This window comes from Barbatula barbatula, assembly GCF_947034865.1.
Source record: "Barbatula barbatula genome assembly, chromosome: 12".
Taxonomy (NCBI): domain Eukaryota; kingdom Metazoa; phylum Chordata; class Actinopteri; order Cypriniformes; family Nemacheilidae; genus Barbatula; species Barbatula barbatula.
Window position 1 is genome coordinate 2,847,360 of NC_136775.1, and position 23,602 is coordinate 2,870,961.

Below are 23,602 nucleotides of genomic sequence, written 5' to 3' on the forward strand. Positions count from 1 at the left end.
ACTGCATGTATTCTTGTGTGGGCAATAATTGTGAAAATGTTCAGAAGCATTTGTCCCTAAACATAAACTGACTGGACTGATGAAAGTGTGACTGTTAGAAGATTGTTTGTATTAAAGTAATGCAGTAATGTGCCATTGTAAAAAAGTACTTGTAAGTCCAAATGAATAAATGTAAATGTAAAACATGATACTGCTTTAATTCCGATAGGAAAATATAAACATTTTCCTCAAACTGCATCAGTAAGTGACAATACATTAAGCATCAGAGATCGTTTCATCACAATGACAATAACACACCGTCAAGAATTCACATGTTCATTTGGTTTATAAAAATTTGCACTTGAACGGAAAAGTCACTTTCAATTCATGAAAATAAATGAACAGAGCGTTTAATTTTGTGTGCAAAGGCAAAATTGTGAGCATGAACGTGCATCACACTTATTGATTAAAAAAAGATCAACTGATATTAGGAAAGTAGCGTGACATTTTATAAATATAATCTACAAAAACAAAAAAGTCTTCATTTTGCAAAGAAATAAGAAACATGGAAAAATTATCTACAATTGGCGTTTATCCTCACCAAATTTGACAAACGCATAAAAATGCCTTTTTATTATAATATTTCAGAGCACAAATACGGCTATGTCAGCCAATGAACGGGGTTAGCTTTCCATTCAACCTTCATTGAACTTTATCCTTCCACAATTGATTTAAACTTCATCGACACAGGATCCTGGGCCCTGTTCTACACCCTGAATTTACACTTCCACAAGGACCCTCGCAACGTCCTTCCATCAGGCTGTTCTATTAGATGTTCTTGCAGCACGGCTTCTTCTCCTCCAGTGCATCTGCCGCTGGAGATGTAGGTTGAGACAATGTCACAGCATTTATAGACCCTCGAGTCACTTCTTTGCTGCTCACTTTTTTATGGATTTCTGAGAAAAACAGACCAAAAACACTTTCAATTATGAAAATGAATTCAATTGCTTGTCTACAGATACAATTCGTGTTTCTGCAGAGATTCATGTTATTTGTCACAATCTCAACGGACATTTCTCTGTTTTGAAAGTTTTTGAGTAACATACTGGAAAGTTTCAACATTTCTACGTGTCGACCTTGAGTGAGAAATCTACATGTAAATAAACTGTGATGTGTACATAATAAACAGTAACCTGTAAGGACGGTGTTGAATGCTGCTTCGACGTTTGTTGACTCCAAGGCTGACGTTTCCATGAACAAAAGACCCTTTTTTTCTAGATTGGGACAAAGAATGATGGGCATTTATCAGCCGTTAATGCTGCATTCTTTTCAAACATTTATTAAAGAAAAGGAAGTTTATAGTGATACTACAATGTATGATAGATATGTGCTATATTCCAAATCTTTATTTCTTTTGTAGATAATTGAGAGGCTTCCGTAAACTTAACTTGAGTTTAAAAATATGCATTTGCAAATAATGAAAAAAAAAAATTCAAGAACATATAATCTTACCTGCAAAGTCCTTTGCATCCTCTGTCGGAACAGAACGTTCGGCATTCAGGTCTGTTTTGTTTCCTACGAGCATCACCACTATATGAGGATCTGCGTGATCGTAAAGTTCCTTCAGCCAACGCTCTGCGCTTTCATAGGTCAAGTGCCTTGAAATGTCATAGACCAGAAGAGCTCCAACTGCTCCTCGGTAATATCTGAAACACCGAAAATGATTTACACCTGCTAAAATGATGGAATTCACAATACTGTCATAAAACCAACTGTGAAAGCAGAGATGAATTGTATAGCAACAGGTGGTGCAACATACTTTCTTGCATTGTTCTCAAATGGTCAAAGAATACATTAGTGGCAATTTAAATGAAGGGTTTGGTTCCAAAGTGAGATTCAAAAATCATGTTTTTTATTATGTTAACATGTTTTTATTGTGTTAGTTAGCTGTATATTTGAGTGATTGTGGCTCAAATCAAAACAAACCAACTGCAGTTTGATTGATATTAATTGGACTGCACAATTAAAAAAAACCTCTTTAAATATAGTCAAATATGTTTTTGCATATAAGCGTATTTTAACATTTAGTGAGATATTTAATAGCAGCTGGCCTTCGGAATACATTTGTTTGAGCTTCAGCAACATTTATGGAGTATGCCAAGGTTAACTTACGCAGAGGTTATGGCCCGGTATCGCTCCAGCCCGGCTGTGTCCCAGATCTGAGCTTTGATGGTGAGGCTGTTCAGCTGCACAGTTCTTGTGCTGAATTCCACTCCGATGGTTGTTCGGCTGTCATGATTGAATTCATTTTTGGTAAAGCGTGACAGCAGGTTGCTCTTGCCCACGCCAGATTCTCCGATCAGAACCACTGCAGTAAAAACAGGTTTGTGCGTGTGAGGGGAGTATACGGAGTGATAACTGGTTTTTAGGTCACTGCTGAGGTCACAGGCTACTCATCATTTTTAGGGACGGACGTTTTTGTGCAACAATCTCTATTTGTGTAAATCAATGATTACTTGTGAATTAAAGGACCGAACGCTCACAGACAGATGATTCAGTCAGCTACAATTTTACCATTGTTTTGACGGTTGTTGTGTAAGTTTGAGAAATTCAGAGAATATTGCCAAACCGCATTAGTCAGGACACTGTTTTAAGCCCACATGTTAAAGTAACATTTTGAGGTTTAGTTGCTCATTTTATTTGGAATTTCTAAAATTGTCAGTCCTTCAGGGTGAATTTTGGAATATCAGTACATATTATTGGTAACTGTACGAAAAGTTCAGCTCCTAAAGTGGTTTTCTGAGAAATTAAACAAAAAAGGAAAGAAAGCAACAGGTAGTTTCATCTGGATACATTCTTACAAATTGAAGGGTCCTTAAACGTTCTTTGATAGGCCGAATGGTTACATAAAGAGCTTTTTTATCCACAAATAAAAAATTCAACAAGTAGTTATTGACTTCACTCATCTCAGCCATGTACAGAATGAGGAAATAAGGTTGGGAATGTATTCTAAAAACGAAAGATGGTTAGGTTCAAGGTGATGTAACACTTTGCATATTTGGAAATATTTCAGGCTTGATGTTTATGACACATTGAGACAAAGATCAAACTAATCTTAATGTCAAAACAATCCCACTATTACATCGGATGAGTTTGTTTAACGCTCCCTAACAGTGGGTGCAAACTAGGATGACTCAAACATCTCATCAGTAAAATCAACACTCCACCCAGGACAATTATGAAAATACTGGACTTGTGGTATAGATTTATTATTTCATGTCCAGACACTGCACAGAATCTTGTTTTTTTTTATGCAATACACATGATTAATATCTTCAGCTTTTTAACATGGTGAGGTATTTGGAGACAAAGAACAAACATTAAGACAAGGTTTCACAGAAAAGGCTTAGCTTAAGTCCGGACTATGTTTCAGTTGAATTACTATATTTAGGTCGCTTTTATGAAAATGCATTAGGAAAAAAACATTAATGCTGTGCGTCTTAAGACAAAACAATTGCACTGATATATTTTAAGATATGTCAGGAGAAGTTATTTTTAGAGAGCACAACATTTATTTTAGTCTGGGACTGTAGCCTTAAGCATTGTCTGTAAAGCCGTGCAAAAATGTGCACTATATTTGGTTCTGAGCCAGAGAGAAAAAAAACACTGTCTGACACAATAAATAAAAAAATCTGATTAAACCAGGTGGCTTAGTTAAACTCCCTCACTGTCCCGCCACATATTCGATTATTAAGGCAATTTAATATCATTTAAATTGAGCCAGTTTGATTTAGCCTAAAACAATTAAAGGCAGCTTTTAAACTAGTGAAATAGATTAAACTTTACCAGGACTGAAAAGCTCCTTACACTGTCAAATCACATAATGAAGACACGTATCTATATCATGTCATGCTCTTGTGCCATGACTGTTCTTGATAAAGAAAAATTACTATAATGTGATAACATTGCAATTAAGAAAATGTTAAAGGTTTAGTTATGCTGGTTAACAGCTTTTACAGTTAACTGTTTTGAAATAAGTTTCGACAAGTACAGCTATTTCTCTCCAATACTGAGTAACTCAACTTAATCTTGTTTAAACAAACCCTTGTTATAAGACTGCTCGCTTCATTGCCATGTTTCATACTACCCTTGCTTTTCTTAAAACACCAATGATAACTGCCATGAGAAATCCACAGCAGGTCATAAACGTTTCTTTCAACAATAATTACTACAAAACATTACTGAAATGTTTAATAAAACAAATAACGTGTATATTACTGTTTTAACATGTTAATTATGCTATGACTTTGACAAAGTTCCCTCTACATTTTTCAAACTGTGAATGTCTGTAAAACAAACATAGCAAAACATACCTTTGAAAACAAAGTTGTAGGCCTCATCAGACCCCATATTCTCACTCCTGTACAGCCTTTTCTCTACAAGTGTAGATTACTGCTGCATGAGTCACAATTCCGACCGACGGCGAAGAAAAATACAATAGCCACACTATTCTGCAACTGTAGGCCAAGAATAGCACAAAAGCAATAAAAAACAGGAATCAAACCCAACCGTGTATGTTGAACATGTCACTTGTTTGGACAAGGAACTGTTTCTGTTATGTAGCCAGCAGTTCCGCTATCAGATGCGCTGTTAGTGGGGGAAGGTGGGCGTGACTTCAGGTGAGCTGAAGTCAGGTCAAACAGGTAGGGCAGGCACTGTCACATGAAACTGGATGTAATAGTGCACCTGCTCAGCCAATAACAAGACACGCACACCACACAGCTCCCCCCTCGGGTGGTTGAAAAAATATATTTGCCTTGGAAAAATGGCACAAAATTTCAATTAACATGATAAAAATGTATTTTTAAAACAACTGAAAAATATGATTACACTATAATGCATTTATTTTTAGCTTGAACACGGATACTGCAAAAAGATTAAAACAGGATAAAATGTGCATAATGTTTGGATGAATATTTAGTAAGAAATAACGCAATAAAAAAGGGTTTATTATTTTGGTTTTAGGGAAGAAAACTCACATAAAATTTACAAAAAAAAACAGATTTAAGGTTTATTTGCCGAACACTATATAAACACTGCTCACAGACTGCAAAAATCTTATTGAAAACAAGAAATAATAGAACAAAGAACCTGCAGTTTATTACGCTTATGCAAAGATGACTTGATGGCAAATAAATAAAGCAGTAGAAATATAGTCTCCACATCATCTAGAATACAATGTTGCTCAAAACCAATATTCAATGTACACAAATACACATGTATCGATGATTAAAAACACCCTATGATGCAGCCACTTGCGTTAGTGGCTCTTCAAGGTACTGCACTAATGCATCAGCCTGCAAATACAATAAAAATAAATTATTTTTATGAAAACATAATCATTTAGAATTTTTATACAGTTGATATAATTACTAGTTAATCTATTCTGCGTCTCACCTTGGCTTTAAGCATCCCAAACCCTACAGTCTCTTTGGCATACATGCAAAGCAACAAGTTTGCAACACGGGTAATGGCCACCCTGCCTTCCTAGAGTGAGGAAGAGAAAATAAATCACATTTTAAAGAAAAAAACTAATTTTAGTTTGAAAGTTATTTCTGTTAGTTCCATTTGTGGAATAAGCTGAAAAATGCTTATAACACAGGTAGACATGTTTTAATTGTCGTATCTGTTCAAGTGCTGATTTTTTTACATGTCAAAAAATCTACAATATTCCAACATTTTATTAAAGTAAAACAATTTGACGTGGAGGGAATATCACATTATGAAAAATTTAATTCTCGAATACACCCTGGTCACAATTGTATTTATAAGCAGTGTCATGATGCCACGACGCATTATATTATTATATTACACTAATTATATTAGTGGTTAGAGCGTTGGGCTTGTGATCAGAAGGTTGCAGGTTCAAATCTCAGTGCCAGCAGGTCATGACTGAAGTGCCCTTGAGCAAGGCGCCTTACCCCTGATTGCTCTGCAGTAATGTGCAACTGTAAAAACACTACTTGTAAGTCGTTTTGGAAAAAAGCATCTGCCAAATGAATAAATGTAAAATGTAAATGTATTTCAAGATGTCCTGGACGTCTGTTATAAAAGTAGGTTCACAACAATAAAGATCTGGCGAAATATATAACTGTGGACAAGCGGCATTTATATCCCTGTAAACTAAACCTATCTTGTTTTATTGCTGCCCAAAAAACTATTTTTCATTTTATATGGCCATAGACCCCAGTCCTGGTTGAAGTTCCACTATGGCAGATTATTATGGGGGAGTTTGTAAAATTGCAGATTGCTCCATTAAAACTTCTTGATCATTGTCCTGATGTTGATGTTTTTTATCGTTTTAACTATTTCCTTAAAGCCATTTTGTATTTTGTGTAGCTCAACAGAACAATATTGCACATCAGAACTATTTTATCTGGTTTTATCCATTGTGATAAAAGATTAAGGGGTTTGGGCTTTGTGTTACTAATATTTATTCTCCTGTGAAACTGGACTGGACAACATCATGTTTCTAGTCACCTTGGTGTACTAAGGACATTTTAATATCACCGGAAATAAAGTTGGGAGATATTTTTCTTTAAAGAAATGTTGGAATATTGTAGATTTTATAAATAAGAGGTTTTAGGGGGAACAATGCAGATTTATTTTTACAGCGTTCTATGCTCATAATTACCAAGGGTGCCAATATTAGTGGAGAGCACTGTGGTAGTTTATCATATGGATTTACTATTGACTGTAGTTGACCATTAATGTTGGAAAAATAAATGAAAGATTAAAATTGTATCTATAATTATAAACACAATTGCTTCATTTCATCCTTACCATACAGTCCATCAGAATGAATTTCAATTTGTCTTCATTAAAGGCCTGATGGCCGTTCTTGTCATACGCCGCCCAAATGTTGCTGGCGATAGCTGCAGTGACTCTTGCATCTGTGTCTCCATATCCAGAATAGGCCAGCAGAGAGCCTTCATTATTCAAGAGTCTAAAAACACCAAAACACCACAAACACAATGCAAAACTTTAGAGAGCCAAAGTTGTGTTGTCAATAGTATCTGCACACTACAGACACACTTAAAAATGTCATTTTCACAATAAAAAACACATTGACTATGGGCATATTCCCCTATATTAATTGTAGTAACATGTAATACCTAAAACAAACTGATGATATATTTTAGTGTGGCCTGTATGAATATGACCAACAATATGAATATGACATATTAACAATTGAACACAACAAGATTGACGAATTCCAAGCAGGAATCAAGCGCAATGTTTTAACATCATAATAACGAACATGCACAACACTTCCTCAATTCCCCAGCAATCTATATGCAAGCTAAGGCTAAAAACAATGACACAGGTTGATTTCCGTATACTTACAGTGTGCTTTGAACACCACTTGTATTTGCTTGACTGAGAACTTGAGTTAATGCTTTAGGACGCAACATAATGCAAAGGAAAAAGGTAAACAAAAACAAACAACGTTTCGAATACAAGCGAGATTGTTGCAACCAACTTCGAAACGCACAGCTCGGCCGTCAGCTGACTTTAACTTCCGGGCTGATGAATTATGGGAAATGTAGTGGCACCCAGTTTTCCGTCTAGAAAAACGTGGCGTATGACTCGCAGATAAGGTTAAATTAAATGCATTTAAGAACGTGAACCGAGTTTACAATAAGGTCGTAAAGTATCCAAAATGAATAATACACAACAAATGAGTTTCGCTTGTTTTACTTAATAGTGTTCCCATTAACTGTTAGTCTTTCTACAGACTTGTAAAAAGGCTAACAGATCTTTTGTTGTTTATGACTAGAAACCATAAGGTACAATTTGCTAACGTTATGTAGCTATATTAGTTACCACGAACAATACTAGACAATACTGACAGCGTAACGTTGGTCCAGCTTTTATTAAACTTTTATCAACAACAAATAAAATCAAATGCTCTTATCCTTTAGGCCTACATCAGTAAACGAACCGTAAACTAACATGAACAATTAACACACTTATTAAGTAAACAAAGATTAATAAAAGCTGATATAAAATTGTTAATTGTTAGTTTATGTTCAGTAATGCATTCATTAATGTTAATGATTGTAATGAATAATACAATTACTGTAAAAATATTACCAATACAGTTAAACCTTTGACACCTTTTAACTGTAGTAACGTAAATTACTTAATGATGTTTCCAGTACAGAAAGTTATCATTTTAAAATGACCCAATTTTCATGTTTTTTTTGACTGTGGTAACTTTTATCGTCAGATTTTACTGAGCATTGAAGTACATAAGCAAATATGTTTCACACTTAACAATATTTTGGTGTTGCTATGTAAACTACACTGTAGCAAATGCAATGATCTGTGAAGAACTTTCTTTGAGCATACAAATTTGTAAATTGTAATTAGTCTAACACTGAATATACTTAATATAGAACCTCTGTTTTATGATGACCATCACGCCAATAGTGATTTAAAAGCCAGCAACTTGAGACTGAAGAAAATCAGATTAAAAGTGTATTTGTGAACATGAAGCGCCAAACAAGTTCAACACATTTTAATTCACATGAATACTCAGCTGTTAGTTCCATTTGATGGCTGTCGGTTATAACTGAGTGGTTGTACAGTAAAGCTAGCATCACTATCATGCCATAACCAGATTTTTGCTATATCAACTTCAAGATGGTGAATCCAGAATACAAGTCTCCCCAGGCACTAATTTACGTCAGAGCATTAAGACACAGTCGAAACAAATAGTGTCTGCGTTCACCATGGCTCATAAAGCTGAGAAATATTTTATTGATGCTTTGTTACAATCTTACCCACATGACAAGCCTTTACCGTTGATGTATACTCCTCACAAAGGTAAACGACTAGAGATGATGTATTATTTTGAATCTCACTTCCAAAACGCATTCCTTTCAGCTTGAGGTGTAAGCGATCAAAGTCATTGTGTTATAGTGCTCGAACATGTTCATGTCTATTAGATTCCAATTAACAACAAATGTCAAGGAACTCTCAAATCAATGCGAACTGAGAAGCGGAAAGGGAGTAAAGGGTAAGCTCTACATTTTTGCAATAAATACTGGTTTGATCAGGCATGATTTAGGAGAAACAGAGAAATTAAGAAAAACCAAGCACTCACAACAGACAAGAATTACTCTGGCATAGGAATTCAAGCATATAGTTTTACTCCCCCAACCATTGAGCAGTGCCTCATGTGAGTATGTTTTAACTGTTAGGAATGGTATTCTAAACTTGGTTCAGCAAATTTAAGCTTTGTCCCATCGTACTAGTGATGAGGGTTAGTGTGATGTCATTTCACAGCGATTGTGGTTTATTTTCTGTTCAAGGAAACAAATTTGAACCCCCATTTGCTTATGATTCAGAGATCAAACGATTTAAGCAACAAAAAAAAAAGAGAAAGTAGTAATTGGACTTCTGTCTATGCAGGGTTCGTCAGGTTTTAAGTGATGAAGGACTATGTTCGTTTCTTGTCTTCCTTTGCGTGCTCTCAGCTGATGGAATTAGGAAGGCTGGGAGCCCAGTAGTCTTTCAATGGCGGCGTTTATGTCACCTCCGGTTGCAATGAGGGCCTGAAGATTGGCTTCACTGTTGATGAAGCCCATGGCACTCAGCTGCTCCAGTTGTTGCTGAAAACGCACTTCTGGAGTTTGAGTCTGCAAAGCAAAATGAAAACAAAAAGTATGTAAACTGTTCAGAGAAAGTCTGAATGCAAAGTTTACATTACTTTTAAGGGCTGAGTATTGTTTCTGATGTTCCGATTCACAAGTGCTCGATTCGAGTCAATGACTATAGATTTAATACAAATCCTTTAGATTGTAAAAAATATTAGTAAATATCACATTACAATGTTGAATGAAAAGAAGAGCCACAAATCTGTATATTAAACTTTAAACAATTACATCAAATGATCCACTGCCTTTTGTGTGAAGGTGATGTTATATTCGATTCGACAACACACCCATCCACCATGTTAATGAAGCAAAGAATGAACCATATGGTCCCTGTTGTAACATACACCCATTGTAAAAAGAAAAGTGACATCTAGTGGATAGTAGTAGCAATAACATTCAGATAAATGATGTGTGCGGAAGTATGAATGAAAAAGAAAATCAATTCACAGCTTTTGAGAATCGATATTGAATCAACCCCATTTAAAAAAAATTATGAATCAATTTTTTCACCCAGCCCTAGTACTGTAACTGAAAAATATATAAAAGTACCGAAGCATTCCCTCCAGCAAACATCTGTAACATCTGCTGCATGAGCTGCTGCTGGGTGGAATTAGTCCCCGCAGCAGGGGCAGAGGCGGGGGCAGGGACCTGGCCAGTAGGTGGAGCAGTCTCAGGGGTCACATTTACACCTGGGATTACACCTGGGATTCCACCTGGGATTCCACCTGGGATTCCACCCGGCAAGCTACCAGGCAAGCTACCAGGCACCAGACTGGAAATAAAGAAGACACATTTAATAAAGGAGTCCTGATTCATTAAATATTTTGGAAAGAGTTCTGACTTGAAAATTTAAGACAAATGTTATTTTTTAGCCCACCCAAGAAAGGATCATACAAACATTTCTAGTTTAAAAACATTTAACTGCACCTTGGCATGATACCAGGGGCTTCGGTTTGAAGGGTTTGCAGTCCTTCCTGGATCTGCATTAGGGCTCGCATGGCTCGAGGATTTGTCATGACAGAGAGAGCTTCTGGGTTCTGCATCTGCAAGTCACGTGAAAGTCAATTTAAAATGTAAATTGTCCTTGTTATAGAAAACAGAATTAATGAAAATTCCTACTACACACACCTGATGTAAGAAAACAGGAAGTTGCTGTCTCATTTGCTCCTGTAGCTGTGGATTTCCAGCAAAGAGTGGGTTGTTCATCAACACCTAAAAACAAACACAAAAGGAAAAATAAGAAAACATATGCAACTAATACTGACAGTAATCAAACCTTTTACATAACAAAAAGTAATCTATTAACCTGTGAGGCGATTTCAGGATTCTGGGATAGGGACTGCATCATGGTACGCATGTAAGGAGCAGAAAGCATGTTCTGCATCAGCTGAGGGTTCTCCGAGATCTGTTGCATGACACTTTGCATGCCGGGACTATTGAACATACCTATAAAATCAGATTCAATAAATTCATAAGTTTCTTGAAAACAGAGAGGTTAAATTGACAAAAATTACATTTCTAATTTGATTTTAACAAATTTACGCATACTTACTTGACCCTAAAGACAATCTAAATATACACAACAATTACCGTTGCCAAGGTTCGAGGAGCCAATACCCAGAGGGTTAGACACACTGGGTGTGGTCGAGCTAGTGGTGGAACTGGTGGTGGTAGCTGTCCCAGAGGATGTGGTGTCAGGGGAACCCCAGGGATTAGGTAAGGGCTCTCGGTTTTCTGTCCTGGAGGGCGGTGTTCCCGAATTTTCATTACCACCCAAGGCTGAGAAGGGGTTATTTCCAAACTGTTAAAAAAAACATTTATATAAAATTAAATACAATTTAACACCGAACAAAATTATAATATTACAGTTGCAAGTCAAGTCAAGATTATACAAAATTATATTAATTCAATAAATTAACTTAAGTATTAGTTGAAGTATCGATATAGCAATAATAAAAAAGCTATACGGCAGATGATATTCACAAATATAGCTCAAACCTGTTCACGTGCGGCACTAAACATGGGCTCTTGAATGTCTGTGTACATCCTCCGAAGAGCATTGTAACCACCGGGAATACTCTCTAGGTTGCTAAGCGCCCGATCCTGGTTACGCATCATCTCTTGCATCATTGCTGGGTTCCGTGCCAACTCCATTGTCTTACAGATCAAGGAGGAGATTTTAAAAGCAAAAATGTCCAAAATTAGCTTATGTAAACCCACTTTATCAGGAGGAAAGTCTTGATATACGGGAAACACAAGGACTGGAGGTATTTATTCTAACATACCTGTCTCATAAGCTCTGGGTTGTTAAGCATGTGTGAAATCTCAGGGTTGCGCTCCATTAGTTGCTGCATTTGAGGATTGGCTACGATCATCTGTCTCATCAGGTCAGGGTTGGACATCATGCTCTGCACAAGCGGGTTCTCCATGATCTGAGACAACATCTCTGGGTTGGACATGAGCTGTCTCTGCATCTGTTGCTGAAGTTCCATGAAGTTGGCGGAGCCCATTCCAAGATTGGCCAGACCTGACAGGTCACCAAACCCAGCTAAAGAAATCCATTAAACAATTATCACTGTTATTATGGTATACAACACAACAGTTTATACACTGGTTTGTGTACAACATTCATCTTGGACTTAGACTGGTACGTAGCATTGTAGAGGGAGCATCATGTTAAAGTTACTGAAATAACAAATACATTTCCCATACTCATTCATCTGAGATTACATTTTTCTAGTAGTGTAGTGAATAGCAATAAAAGCTGTTGTCTGTTTAGTAGTTATCTGGCATTCACACCATTGCTTACAAACAAAAATTTAAAGTCAAATATTATAATAGATCTCAGCAAAACGACCAAAACATTCCAATTTACAACCCCAGACCAAGCTTTTACCAAGTATATTGGCTGGCTGTGACGGGTTAGGGGACGGCCCACTGCCCTGGGATGTTCCCTGGTTGCCAGCTGGGTTGGGGTTTGCGATGCCATCATTGTTGCCCTGTAATGGTCCTGGGTCAGAAGAGGCAGAGGTCTGCGAACTACCACCACTTGTAGCCCTAAAAACAAACAAAATACAAACTTGACCCAAAATCACCCCCACATAAATTCACAACGCAGCATCATACAATTCAGAAATACTTTGCATATGAAAACCATTGGATTGTAGCTTGTCTTTACAGCTAGTTCCTCTTACTTTTGTGCGGTTTTGATGACCAGGTGAACCGTGAGTCCGTCCTTAATGCCATGCTGACCGAGCGTGTCTCCATCTTTCAGAATCTTACCAGCAAAAATAAGAACCAACTGGTCCTGCTTCGCCTTAAATCTTTTGGAAATCTCTTCTTTAAACTATTCAAAAGAAAAACAACATTGTTACGAACTGCATGTGGTTAAAAAATGAGCACAATCACAGCTCCAATCTTAAAAACGAAGTCGTTAACTTCCACCTTAAACCTAAAACAGCACCTGTGCCAATGAAACCGAAACAGACAGACAAATAAAGAACGGATATATCTCACGGCGAAAATATGACTCGACACCTTCATTTTATTCACGTATTATTGTATATACAGACAAATCAACCATTACAAGAGAAAAGGCGCGATCATAAAAGCGACAGACTAGAACCTTCTCCCTGAGCAGGCCGATTGTTGCACAACGACAATGCAGAAATACAAAATCTCGACCTACACACCTAAATAAAACCACGAAAATTACGGCCAAGAAACTTACAATAAGCCCATTTTGAGAACAATACAACTGAAAACCTGTTTATCCGCTTATTGGAGAGATATTCGGCCTGGGTTGTTTGTCGTCGTCAGTAGTTAGCTCGTAGGCTAAAGCTAATAGCCGCTGTGGTAACGGACGCCTGACTGACAGAAACGCCGAAAACGCTCAAACATCACCTGTGCGACGGATGCGTCTTCAGGGATGGCTATTTCTTCTTTATCCTTGGGTGTTTTGACGGTGACTTTGATGATGGTCGCGCTAGCGGCGTCATTTTCTTCGGTGTTCGTCTCCACGGCCGGATCTGTGCCGCTGTTCTCCGCCATCTTTACTCCTCTTTTGCTTGATTACATCATCGCGCCAACGAGCTGCGAGGAAAAGAGTCGAAGATCACCGAAAGTGCAACACCGTCTGTCACACAGCGCCCACTGCAGGCGTTGAGTGATAAACAAGAAACATGCATTCTTCGCTGTAAAAAGGCACTCGCTAAAACGTTTTATAAAAATGTTTTCAGTTTTTACTTTAATTAAAACACTCTTTTTGTCAATATTTTAGGATTTGTTTTAAATTTCATTTAAATTTAACTCATTTTAGGGTGTCAAGTATATTTTGGAAACAAGTACAGAATGTGAAGAGATGCTTTCAGGACTGTTTAAAGACCCTGGTCTGAATTGAAATGTGCATTTCAACACCTTTTACGTTTGGAAATACTGGGGTTAGGCAAAAACAACCATCTACAGCTATGTGATACTTTTGATCTTGTATCAATATTTTGTTATTCGTGTCTATACCGTAATCTTTTGTGAACTAAAAATGTGTAATGATGCAATACATCTATAAAACTATAGATGGCAGTATAGGCATTTATCTGCACAAAGCCGCCAGGGCGCAGGTGATTCCCACCTGAAGGCATTCAGAGAACAGGCGTGGACACACACGAGTTTTATGATATGGTTAACTTTCCCCTTTTAGATAAAACACATATAGAAGCTACACGAGCAGCAAGCAACTTTTCACAGTTGGTGGGCTGCGCATGCGTTCATTTTGTGCATTGCTTGCATGTTTCACACTTGATTTGTGGACAGGTTCTGTATATCCTATCAGCACTGTGGAATATAGTCTACTGCAGAGGTTTAACGACAGTCAGCAATGCTGTTTTAATTAGACATTTTTTAGGAAAGGATGAACAAGAGCTTTTTCATAACTATCGCAAAGAAACTTTCCACTGTGGTATTTTCTTTCAAAGCAAGATTCTAGTGTTTCTGCCAAACCTGATCTCCTGAAAGAGTTCGTCAAACGCTTCCTTCATTTCAAATTGTGAAAACACTTGCAGACTTCGATCATTTTTGTCTGTTCAAATCTTCAGGATGTCCCTGATAGTGTTTAGGCGTGAGGATGAGACCGCTCTCACCAGCACCTTAAACCACAAAATCAAATGGTCCATTTGGCTTCAGATTCTGCGCAGTTTATGCCACAGTCCAGTACACGGACTCAGGATATGAAAGGAAAGCTGACTGACATCCAAATAGCCTTTAGGGTGGGTTAGAGATACATTTACTGTACTTTGATTTATCTTTTGGACATTTTTTCAATGTCATCAGCTTTAAATATCATGTTGTTCCCTTGTTTGACAGATTGTACAGATAGTATTTGCAGTCATGAATTTGGCTTTAGGTTGTCTCATTATAGTCGTAGTCATATTGTGCATTCCAAATTTTCATTTAATCAGCATGCATTATAGTGGCATAAGTGTCTGTTGAATTTCAACAAAATCAAACCTCAGGAGGGACATAAAGTGATCCAACAGCAATGTGAAAGCATGAAAAGACACATGAAAACTGTGATAAAATCCAGGTTATCACATAAAAAATTACACGCAGAAGACAGATATTTCCTTTATCCTTTTCTTTTAGAATGTTCACGGAAGTATACACATCCTGATGACTGTATAAGCAGCTCTTCAGTTCTGCGTAGCAATGAGTTTCTGTGCTTAAAGCTTTGTGGGAAAGGATGGGAGTGCAAAGGTGTTACATCATCACCAAAATCACAAGAAGTCACAGGCATAGTGATCACATACCACCTCAATAACAACAACCAATCACATCCACTGTTGCTCTGTGATGATATTTGCCTTTGGTTTTAGTCACAAGCCACTCATGCATGCTGAAAAGACCATCATTGTTGTTTGAACATAGTTAAGTAACTGCTGTTAACTCTCAATGAGGAGGAAAGTGGTGTTATTATACGCAGATTTTGCAACATCATAATCATAACATGATGTAAAATGAATGCATGTTTTTTTTTAAGTTTCCCTTAAAGTTCTGTTACTTAAAAAACCTACTTTGGGGTTGTTTTATTTTTATAAAAGTCCACAGCACTTGACCACATTTTTTATTTAGTTATTTATTTTGATCAGATCTTTTTTTGCAAGAGCAGTTGTATGCTGAGGGATATGCATGTGTATGATAGAGGCCCTCTAAGGTCCACATTGACTGAAATCAAATTTTGTCTGACTTTGACAATTTTATATATATCTATGCGTGAGAAGATGTTGCATATATTTACCACCAGGTGGCGCCGGCATACTTTTCCCTGTTGTAGACGCATCATGCAGAAGACACTGGTGTATAGCTGAGGAGGATTTCTGCATCTGTCATTTTTCAACTTAAGTGGTAAATGAGAGGCAGAATAATAAAACGCTTGCTTATAAATATAACATAGCATTTAATCATTGTTTAAAATGGCATACCAAGTATAAGGACACAATAGGCCTAACGTCATCTGTGTTGTTAAAGGGGAAGACAGGTATAGGCTACATCACAGAAGGAAGAAGACAAATCCAGATTTAGATGTAGACTTCCATCATGATGATTTCAAGATATGGGGATATTTTGTATCAGAAGTGTACCAAAACGTAAGTAAAATTATGAGAATGACCTCACCATGCACCTTCTTATTTATTGCGGAAGTGCAAATAGAAGTCCCCCAGTTTCTTAGTCTTACCATGAAATGGAAGCTGCAATATATCCGCGGCTTTTATCTTCCCTTTCCCTTTTTGATTGGTTTGTTTTAAGTTGGGCCTGGAGGGGAGGGGTGAAAATGCCTGGCCATTGGACAGTCTGTATTGTCCTACCTCTTTTAATTGATGACATTATGTGGTGAAGAGCTGTTGTTGAAAGGGCGAGAGGAGCTTTTGAAAGATTACACGTGCAGATGAATTTTGAAAAAATAATCGTGTGCACAGATAAATAATTTATAATAATCACTGCAACACTGTGTAAAACACAATTTTCCTGTTTGATTTCATGGTGACTTTAAAGGGTCAAGGCCCATTGATGTGACACGACAGTTGGGTTGCACAACTTAAATTAAAATAAAATAACGTGGATTTGTAGAAGAATGTTTTCCTCTTACAAGAGCTTTGATGCAGTCAACAAGAAATTGATAGCATATTTTTTAGGATAGAAAGTAGTTTTAAAATGTTTCATCACAATCATAAAGAAGCAGTTAACTGGGTGGGATTTTCACCTATGTGAGCTTCGCTTTTGTACCTGCAAAACCAGATTTTCTAAAAGAATGCTGATCATATGCTTTCTTTTGTTTCATGCAATACATTGCAAGTCATCAAGCTATTTACACAGTATTACCCGTAGGTCCTTGGGTTTGAATATTTGTATAAAGTGAATGTTTTGGGCAAACAGTATTGACTGACGGAACAGGTAAATAAATGTTTATAAAAAGATCACAGCGGTTTTACCTTATTTTAGTGTTATCCACGGTGTTTTAGAGTAGCTAGCCTACAAGTCACTATTCAGGTGATTTTTGTTTGTTAAACATAGAACCTGTTCAACGGGTTTTTCTTATCACCTAATGAATGAATACATTCAAAGGCAGTGCTGTAGTACTTGACTCATGACGTTTTTCTATAGTCTTGTCCCGGACTCATTGGTCTCTGCACTCTGACTTTTCTCAGACTTGTTCATTGGACTCGCCAAATGTTGTAGTTGGTCTCTTAATTGACGTGCTGTCTGGGGGCAGCGGGCCTCGAGCTCTCCGGTTCATGTCGAACCCGGATCACTCCCCCTCGATGCGTGAGCGTGCCCTGGAGAATTGGCCCATAAGGGACTAAGAAAAGTTGTAACGTAATGATCTTTCATGTTCTAAAAATACTTTTCGGAACCTGTTTGAACACTGGGGGAGAGTATCGAGCACAGAAATACTACGTTGTGATGGCAGTCAAGCTGTAAAAAACTGATCAATAATACTAAATGAAGTTGAGGACTAATTTGAGTTTTCTGGTTCACAACGCTAAAATACTGCGCCAAATTGAACAGAAAGTTTTCATCATACAAACCTCAACAATGGTGACAGTCACCCAACTAATTCAGATGAACTGCAATGCATGCTGGGAGTCATTAATAAGTATTGTACTTTGATTGATGATTGTCTCTATTTTTCCTATCTGATTGATTAACCAATTTAAAGATTTGTATGTGTGTGTATTTTCTGTCAATTCAAAGAAGTATAATGCCATACCACTGCTTTCATCTCACAATGTATTATCACACAATAAGACACTCTCGTTGTCTTGGATTTGACAAATGTGGACTTGACTACAGCCTATTCAAACGTTATATCATGAAATGTTATAAATAACTAAATAAGCACAAAGTTAGGTCAGACCTCGAATCGCAGATCATCCAATTGTCACACAGGCAACAAGATGCTTAGCAAAAGATTGGTCAGCTCGCAGAGGAAGAGAAAGTTGTCCTCAAAATAAACATAAATAACACAGAAACCTTGAGGATTAACAGCCTACAACAGGACCAAATCCAACTACATGGTATGGACATTAGCGATGTTGACATATGAATTTACTTGGGCAGTGTGGTTAGTGAGGACGGAGGATGACATCAGGAGCCGCAAAATCAAAGCTAGACATGTTTTCAACAAACCTCCCGCCCCATTTGGAGCCCGACTGCTCTCTCTAAGCAGAACAAAATCGGTATCTTCAGCACTTACGTAAAGGCTGTCTTGTTGTATGAATCTAAAAACTGGAGACCGACAAAGACAGCCACGAACAAACTACAGACATTGATCAACAGATGCCTTCGCTGCATTCTACACATTAGATGGCCGGAAACCATATCAAACTCAAGCTTGTAGAAGTAAACAAACCAACTGCCTCGACAAAGAAATACGCAGGGGAAATGGAGTTGGATTGGTTACGTAAGATTCATAAAAATGTCACCAAACAAGCACTGGAGTGGAACCCACAAGGAAAGAGAAGAGTGGGCAGGCAAAGACAGACATGGAGACGGTGTACCGAAGCTGAGATGAAGGCAGTTGGATGGTTGTTGGCCCAGCTGAAGAGAGTCGCTCAAAACCGAGTTCGCTGAAAGACTGATGTTGAGGCCCCATGCTCCCTTGAGGAGTTTGCTGAATGATATAAGTCAATTTAACGGTTTAAGTTCAAACTACATTAGCATCAAGTGATCTTAAATGTACGAGTTTAGGAATGCACCGCATTACTCAATTAAACTAGAGTAACGTGTTAACGCAATCAATAAAGTACATACAAAATAAAAGCATGGTTTTATTTGCAATTGTAATTGTGCAACTATATTCATTTGTATTGTTAAATTTTGTACTAAACAGGTAATAAAAAAGATGAAAATGACTGGTACATTACTGTGGATCCTGTTGCTTCAGTGAGTATAAAAAACAACAACCAATGAAATGTATTTTATTTTAATATGTTATTTACCACAACCGGATGAGCAGTTTGGAGTTGGGTAATTAAAAAATAAAATTTGTCTAATACAACAGAAATGTAATTTAACTTCCACATTAAATTCTAATAGACACAATGAGTACCCGCACCCGACCCTTGTTAATTATCCTTTGTCTGTCTCCCTTTAAAACAGCCTCGTGGTCATTATCCTGTGCTCGTTTGTTGTACTTGTTTCCTGCACTGTACGTAGAGTTCTTTTTTCACGTTCTGGTCTGCGAAATGTTAAATTACCTAGTGTCTTGTGTTTGGTTATTTTTGCCCCCCTTGTGGGAAGGATTTATTTTCTGTATTTGTATTTTGTCTAGTTAGAGTTTTCCCCCATCGTGGGTTTTTGTTCTTGTCATTTATAATTAAAGTATACTTGTTAACCCCTTCATCCCCGTGTCTGCCTGCACTTGGGTTCTTCCACCACGTCCACCCTCCACGTTCACGACAGCTTTGCAGTTCTTCCTTCGATTCACATCATCAAAATAAATCAAAAGAAGGTTATTTTCAATTCTACAATCTACAACTCTACATATTAAACTGAGAGACAATTATCTGTTTGTGAAGTACTTCTGAAAAACGTTAAATGAACATAACAATTTTACATTAGATTTATTTTGATGCATATTGAAAACACAACTGCAAAGCATTCAAACCCTTTATTTATGTTTTTGTTTTGTTTATTCATTTTTACTTTTCATTCGTTTTATACTTTGGAGCTTTACAAACATTTTATTTTTGTTACTTTAGCAAACAGAAAAAATAATAAAGCTGGTAGCTGTGTTATATTTTTCCATTGACGTCTATACTACAGTAGCCTATGTATTCGGACTAATATTTATATAACATTTGGGAACTATTTCAGCATCTGACTTTTATTTATCCTTGTTTGCTGCAAGATGTTTTAACATATAAATTAACACCAAAAGAATAAATTGTGATTTGGCCATATGACTGTCCTTAACAACAGATCTATATAAAAAATATCCTTTGACATTGTTGACCTGAGATTCTGATTTTATTTCACAGATTGCAAAAGAGTCTTGGTCAACTGCAAGCATTTAATGATGAGAAGACACTCCATTTCCCAGATTCTTACAACATTGGCTGGATGCAAACTCACCATGATGACACATTCATTTCTGACATCTCCATTCCTGGAACCCATGACACCATGGCTCTTTATGGAGGACCATTAGCAGAATGTCAGGCATGGTCTCTGATGGACCAACTAAAGTCAGGAATACGTTATCTGGATCTTAGAGTTTCTGAGTACAACTTGCATATTATGCATGGATTAATTGACCAATATACATCGTTCAAAAGACAATCGGGAATTTTTATCTAATTACCCCACAGAGACAGTGCTTGTCAGCATTAAGCCTGCTTTTTTCTTTGAAACCAAAGTTCTGCATTTGGTCAAAAGCGAGATTAATTCTTCTATTAGCTGGGTCAGTTCTTCAGTACCAAGAATTGGTGACGTAAGAGGAAAGATTGTGTATGTTCAGAATAACGGTTTTAGACTTGGTGTTCCTCTTTCTGAAACAGATGATGATGATGACTATAAAATAACTCGTGTTGAAGAAAAGGAGGAGAAAATTAAGAATCACTTGAATCATGCTGTAGAGACATGTAGAAATGGCTGTGTTGTTCTGAGCTATTCAAGTGGCACAGGCGTTGGTACATGGATGGGTACATTGAGGGGCTTGACCCCAAAAAGATTAGCAGAGGAAATTAACCCTTTTCTGTATAATTATTTGAATGAGAATGCTGAACCCCAACAGCCCAAAACTTGTTTCGGGATCATAGCCATGGACTTTTCAGGCGTTGATTTGATTCAAAAGATCATTAATCTTAACCCATAAAAATAACTCATTATCAAGGAAAGAATCAAACAGACGTTCAAGTTACACCTAAACTGGTATAACTCTGTGTATAAGGCAGGCAAGGTTGTGAGCTTTTGGCCCAAAGTCTACAATTTAAGTCAGTTATGACTTTTATCCAGACCAGTCAATTTCTCCACATTGGCTAAATCCATCATTTAATTCTGAACATTGCCTTACACGCAGAGGCATTGTCATGTTGGAATAGAAAAGGGTCCTTCACAAACTGCTGCTACAGCAATATATCAATATATGCTATACCATTCATATTTGCAGTAATTATGTGTAGTTGTGTTAATAAGATGATGGTCGAAATCACCTTGCATGCTTGTTGTGTGTCAGAAGAAAATACTGAGATTGAGTTGATGTATATTTATATGAATATAATCTATGCGTTTGGTTCTGAAATACTTTAAGTTTCAGTATGAGTCTATTAGCCGTAAAAAATTACATTTGACTTCTGCCTAGTAACTATATGAAGTCTTTCATTTAACCAATAGTTAATGTTTCGTCAGCATATGTTCATCGGTTACGAAATTGTCTGCCTATATAAGATATGTTTGTTTCTTTATTAAAGTTGAGAATCAGTTGAGTCTCTCTCTATGGTTCTTCTGGTACTGTAAAGGGTGCATTGTCACACATCCAGTGAAGAGTATCCTGACTGCACAGTAAAAAAAAAACTCAGATTATTATTTATTTGATTCAAGATCCATTCACATATCGCCTGAGAGAGCTTCACAGCTGCAGCTTTTTTGTTCAATTTACGTTTCAGGTAAGTGGTCAAATATTTATTATAGATCACATTTATTGAAGTTATTTTAGTGTTTTACAAGTTATTTATCCAAGGAAACTAGAGCTGTTTAATTTTAGGAAACATGTCATGCTAAAAAGCTGTATTACTATTATGAATTTTTTGGTTTTATCAAATGCTTGTTAAATTAGCTTATGCAGCGATAATGTTGTACTAAGGTATTGCTTAATTCTGTGCTTAACAGGTGATGACAAAGATGAAAGTTACCGGGACATTTCTGTGCATCCTGCTGCTTCTGTGAGTATAAAAACAACAATGAATGTATTTTTTTTTTTTTATTCAAAACTGTGTGAGCATTTAGAAATGTATAACTATAATTGAAATGTAATTTTGTTTTTACATTATATATTGATCGTAACAATAAAGCATAAGGGATCTGATCTGAAATGTTCTGATATTTTGAAAAGCCAATTTATTTTTAATTTAAGATTTTTTATTTTTGCGCAGCCACAGCTGGTAACTGTATTATATTTCTCCATTGACAACAGTAGCCATGTACTAAGACGTGTTTTTGCTAGCGATGCTTAAATGCTTATGCAAATATTTAATCATATGATTGTGATTGTCCGCTTCAATGTGTTTTAATAAAAAAATCTGCATACAAGAGAGAAAAAAAAGATTTGATACACATCACTGACCCTGACAGCAGGATTATATGAATAACTAACCATTGACATTGTTAACAAGATTTTCTGATTTTATTTCACAGACTGCAGAAAAGTAGTGGTCAACAAGTATTTAATGATCAGAAAACTCTCAAATCTGACAACAGTCGCTGGATGGCAACTCTGGACAATAACAAGTTAATTTCTCAGATCACTATTCCTGGTACTCATGACACCATGGCCCTTCATGGAGGACCATTAGCAGAATGTCAGGCATGGTCACTGGAGGACCAGCTAAAGGCTGGAATACGTTACTTTGATCTTAGAGTGTCTGGAGAATTGTTTTTGCAAATTAAACACGGAATAACCTATCAATTTATATCATTTTCAGAAGTTCAAAAAAGAATTGTGGCTTTTTTATCTGTCAATCCAACCGAGACTGTGCTTGTCAGAGTTAAGCCTGTCTGGTTTTTCGAAAAAAAAGTTCCAGAACTTGTGAAAAACAAGATTAATAAGAGTTTTAGCTGGACCGGTTCTTCAATACCAAAAATTGGTGATGTGAGAGGAAAGATTGTTTATGTTCAGAAAGGCAACTTTGACCAGGGTATCTCTCTTACTGAAACAGATAAGAAAGGGGACTATAAAGTAACTGATGTTGAAGAAAAGAAAAAAAACATTAAGAATCACCTGGATCAGGCTAGACAAACATGTAAAACCGATTGTGTTATTCTGAACTATTCAAGTGGCACAGGCATTGGTTCATTGAGGGGTATATTGAGGGGTTTGACCCCAAAAAGAGTAGCAGAGGAAATGAACCCTTTTCTGTATAAATATTTGAATGAGATTGCTGAACTCCAACAGCTCAATTGTTTCGGGGTCATAGCCATGGACTTTCCAGGCGTTGATTTGATTCAAACTATCATCAACCTTAATCGTTCAAAATAATTCAGCTACACATTTTCTTTAAACCATTTGATTGGATCTAAAAACTGAATCCATATGTTTTAAAAGAAGTATGTGATTTCTGTTATTATCTCAGTAATAAAGTATGTGCAGTCACTTGCCACTTTCTTGTTGTTTTATTTTATGAGCACGC

At 36.8% G+C, this 23,602-nt stretch overlaps 4 protein-coding genes across 4 annotated transcripts; 1 reads left to right on the plus strand and 3 right to left on the minus strand.

Annotated features, from left to right (window-relative positions):
• Positions 1-178: 178 nt before the first annotated feature.
• Positions 179-4,628, minus strand: rab25b (RAB25, member RAS oncogene family b). The gene is made up of 5 exons (XM_079470098.1): positions 4,353-4,628; positions 2,152-2,347; positions 1,492-1,685; positions 1,173-1,253; positions 179-935 (listed from the first exon to the last, which is right to left on the minus strand). Exons 1-5 carry the CDS (start codon positions 4,387-4,389, stop codon positions 808-810), a joined length of 636 nt encoding a protein of 211 aa, XP_079326224.1. The 5' UTR covers positions 4,390-4,628; the 3' UTR covers positions 179-807.
• lamtor2 (late endosomal/lysosomal adaptor, MAPK and MTOR activator 2) lies at positions 4,353-7,992 on the minus strand. The gene is made up of 4 exons (XM_079470099.1): positions 7,387-7,992; positions 6,823-6,985; positions 5,437-5,526; positions 4,353-5,336 (listed from the first exon to the last, which is right to left on the minus strand). Exons 1-4 carry the CDS (start codon positions 7,452-7,454, stop codon positions 5,280-5,282), a joined length of 378 nt encoding a protein of 125 aa, XP_079326225.1. The 5' UTR covers positions 7,455-7,992; the 3' UTR covers positions 4,353-5,279.
• Positions 7,890-13,899, minus strand: ubqln4 (ubiquilin 4). The gene is made up of 11 exons (XM_079470097.1): positions 13,608-13,899; positions 12,899-13,050; positions 12,601-12,761; positions 11,990-12,252; positions 11,703-11,861; positions 11,295-11,505; positions 11,011-11,150; positions 10,833-10,916; positions 10,632-10,747; positions 10,254-10,476; positions 7,890-9,686 (listed from the first exon to the last, which is right to left on the minus strand). The coding sequence occupies exons 1-11, from the start codon at positions 13,752-13,754 to the stop codon at positions 9,534-9,536; spliced, it is 1,809 nt and encodes a 602-aa protein (XP_079326223.1). The 5' UTR covers positions 13,755-13,899; the 3' UTR covers positions 7,890-9,533.
• Positions 13,900-21,740: 7,841 nt separating this feature from the next.
• On the plus strand, positions 21,741-23,562 carry LOC306901107 (1-phosphatidylinositol phosphodiesterase-like). The gene is made up of 3 exons (XM_079468623.1): positions 21,741-21,862; positions 22,086-22,138; positions 22,611-23,562. Exons 2-3 carry the CDS (start codon positions 22,089-22,091, stop codon positions 23,449-23,451), a joined length of 891 nt encoding a protein of 296 aa, XP_079324749.1. The 5' UTR covers positions 21,741-21,862; positions 22,086-22,088; the 3' UTR covers positions 23,452-23,562.
• Positions 23,563-23,602: the final 40 nt, after the last annotated feature.

Excerpts from the sequence above, each read along its gene's own strand:
- rab25b (XM_079470098.1), bottom strand. The coding sequence starts at position 4,389 with ATGGGGTCTGATGAGGCCTACAACTTTGTTTTCAAAG. Across the intron at positions 1,686-2,151 it reads TACCGGGCCATAACCTCTGC|ATATTACCGAGGAGCAGTTG; the intron begins GTAAGTTAACCT and ends TCGGTGTTTCAG. Across the intron at positions 1,254-1,491 it reads GGATGCAAAGGACTTTGCAG|AAAAAAAGGGTCTTTTGTTC; the intron begins GTAAGATTATAT and ends GTCCCAATCTAG.
- ubqln4 (XM_079470097.1), bottom strand. The coding sequence starts at position 13,754 with ATGGCGGAGAACAGCGGCACAGATCCGGCCGTGGAGACGAACACCGAA. Across the intron at positions 12,762-12,898 it reads GTCATCAAAACCGCACAAAA|GGCTACAAGTGGTGGTAGTT; the intron begins GTAAGAGGAACT and ends GTTTGTTTTTAG. Across the intron at positions 11,151-11,294 it reads CTCCTCGAACCTTGGCAACG|GTATGTTCAATAGTCCCGGC; the intron begins GTAATTGTTGTG and ends CTGATTTTATAG.
- LOC306901107 (XM_079468623.1), top strand. The coding sequence starts at position 22,089 with ATGACAAAGATGAAAGTTACCGGGACATTTCTGTGCATCCTGCTGCTT. Across the intron at positions 22,139-22,610 it reads CTGTGCATCCTGCTGCTTCT|ACTGCAGAAAAGTAGTGGTC; the intron begins GTGAGTATAAAA and ends TTTATTTCACAG.
- lamtor2 (XM_079470099.1), bottom strand. The coding sequence starts at position 7,454 with ATGTTGCGTCCTAAAGCATTAACTCAAGTTCTCAGTCAAGCAAATACA. Across the intron at positions 6,986-7,386 it reads AGTGGTGTTCAAAGCACACT|ACTCTTGAATAATGAAGGCT; the intron begins GTAAGTATACGG and ends TGGTGTTTTTAG. Across the intron at positions 5,337-5,436 it reads TTGGGATGCTTAAAGCCAAG|GCTGATGCATTAGTGCAGTA; the intron begins GTGAGACGCAGA and ends TTGTATTTGCAG.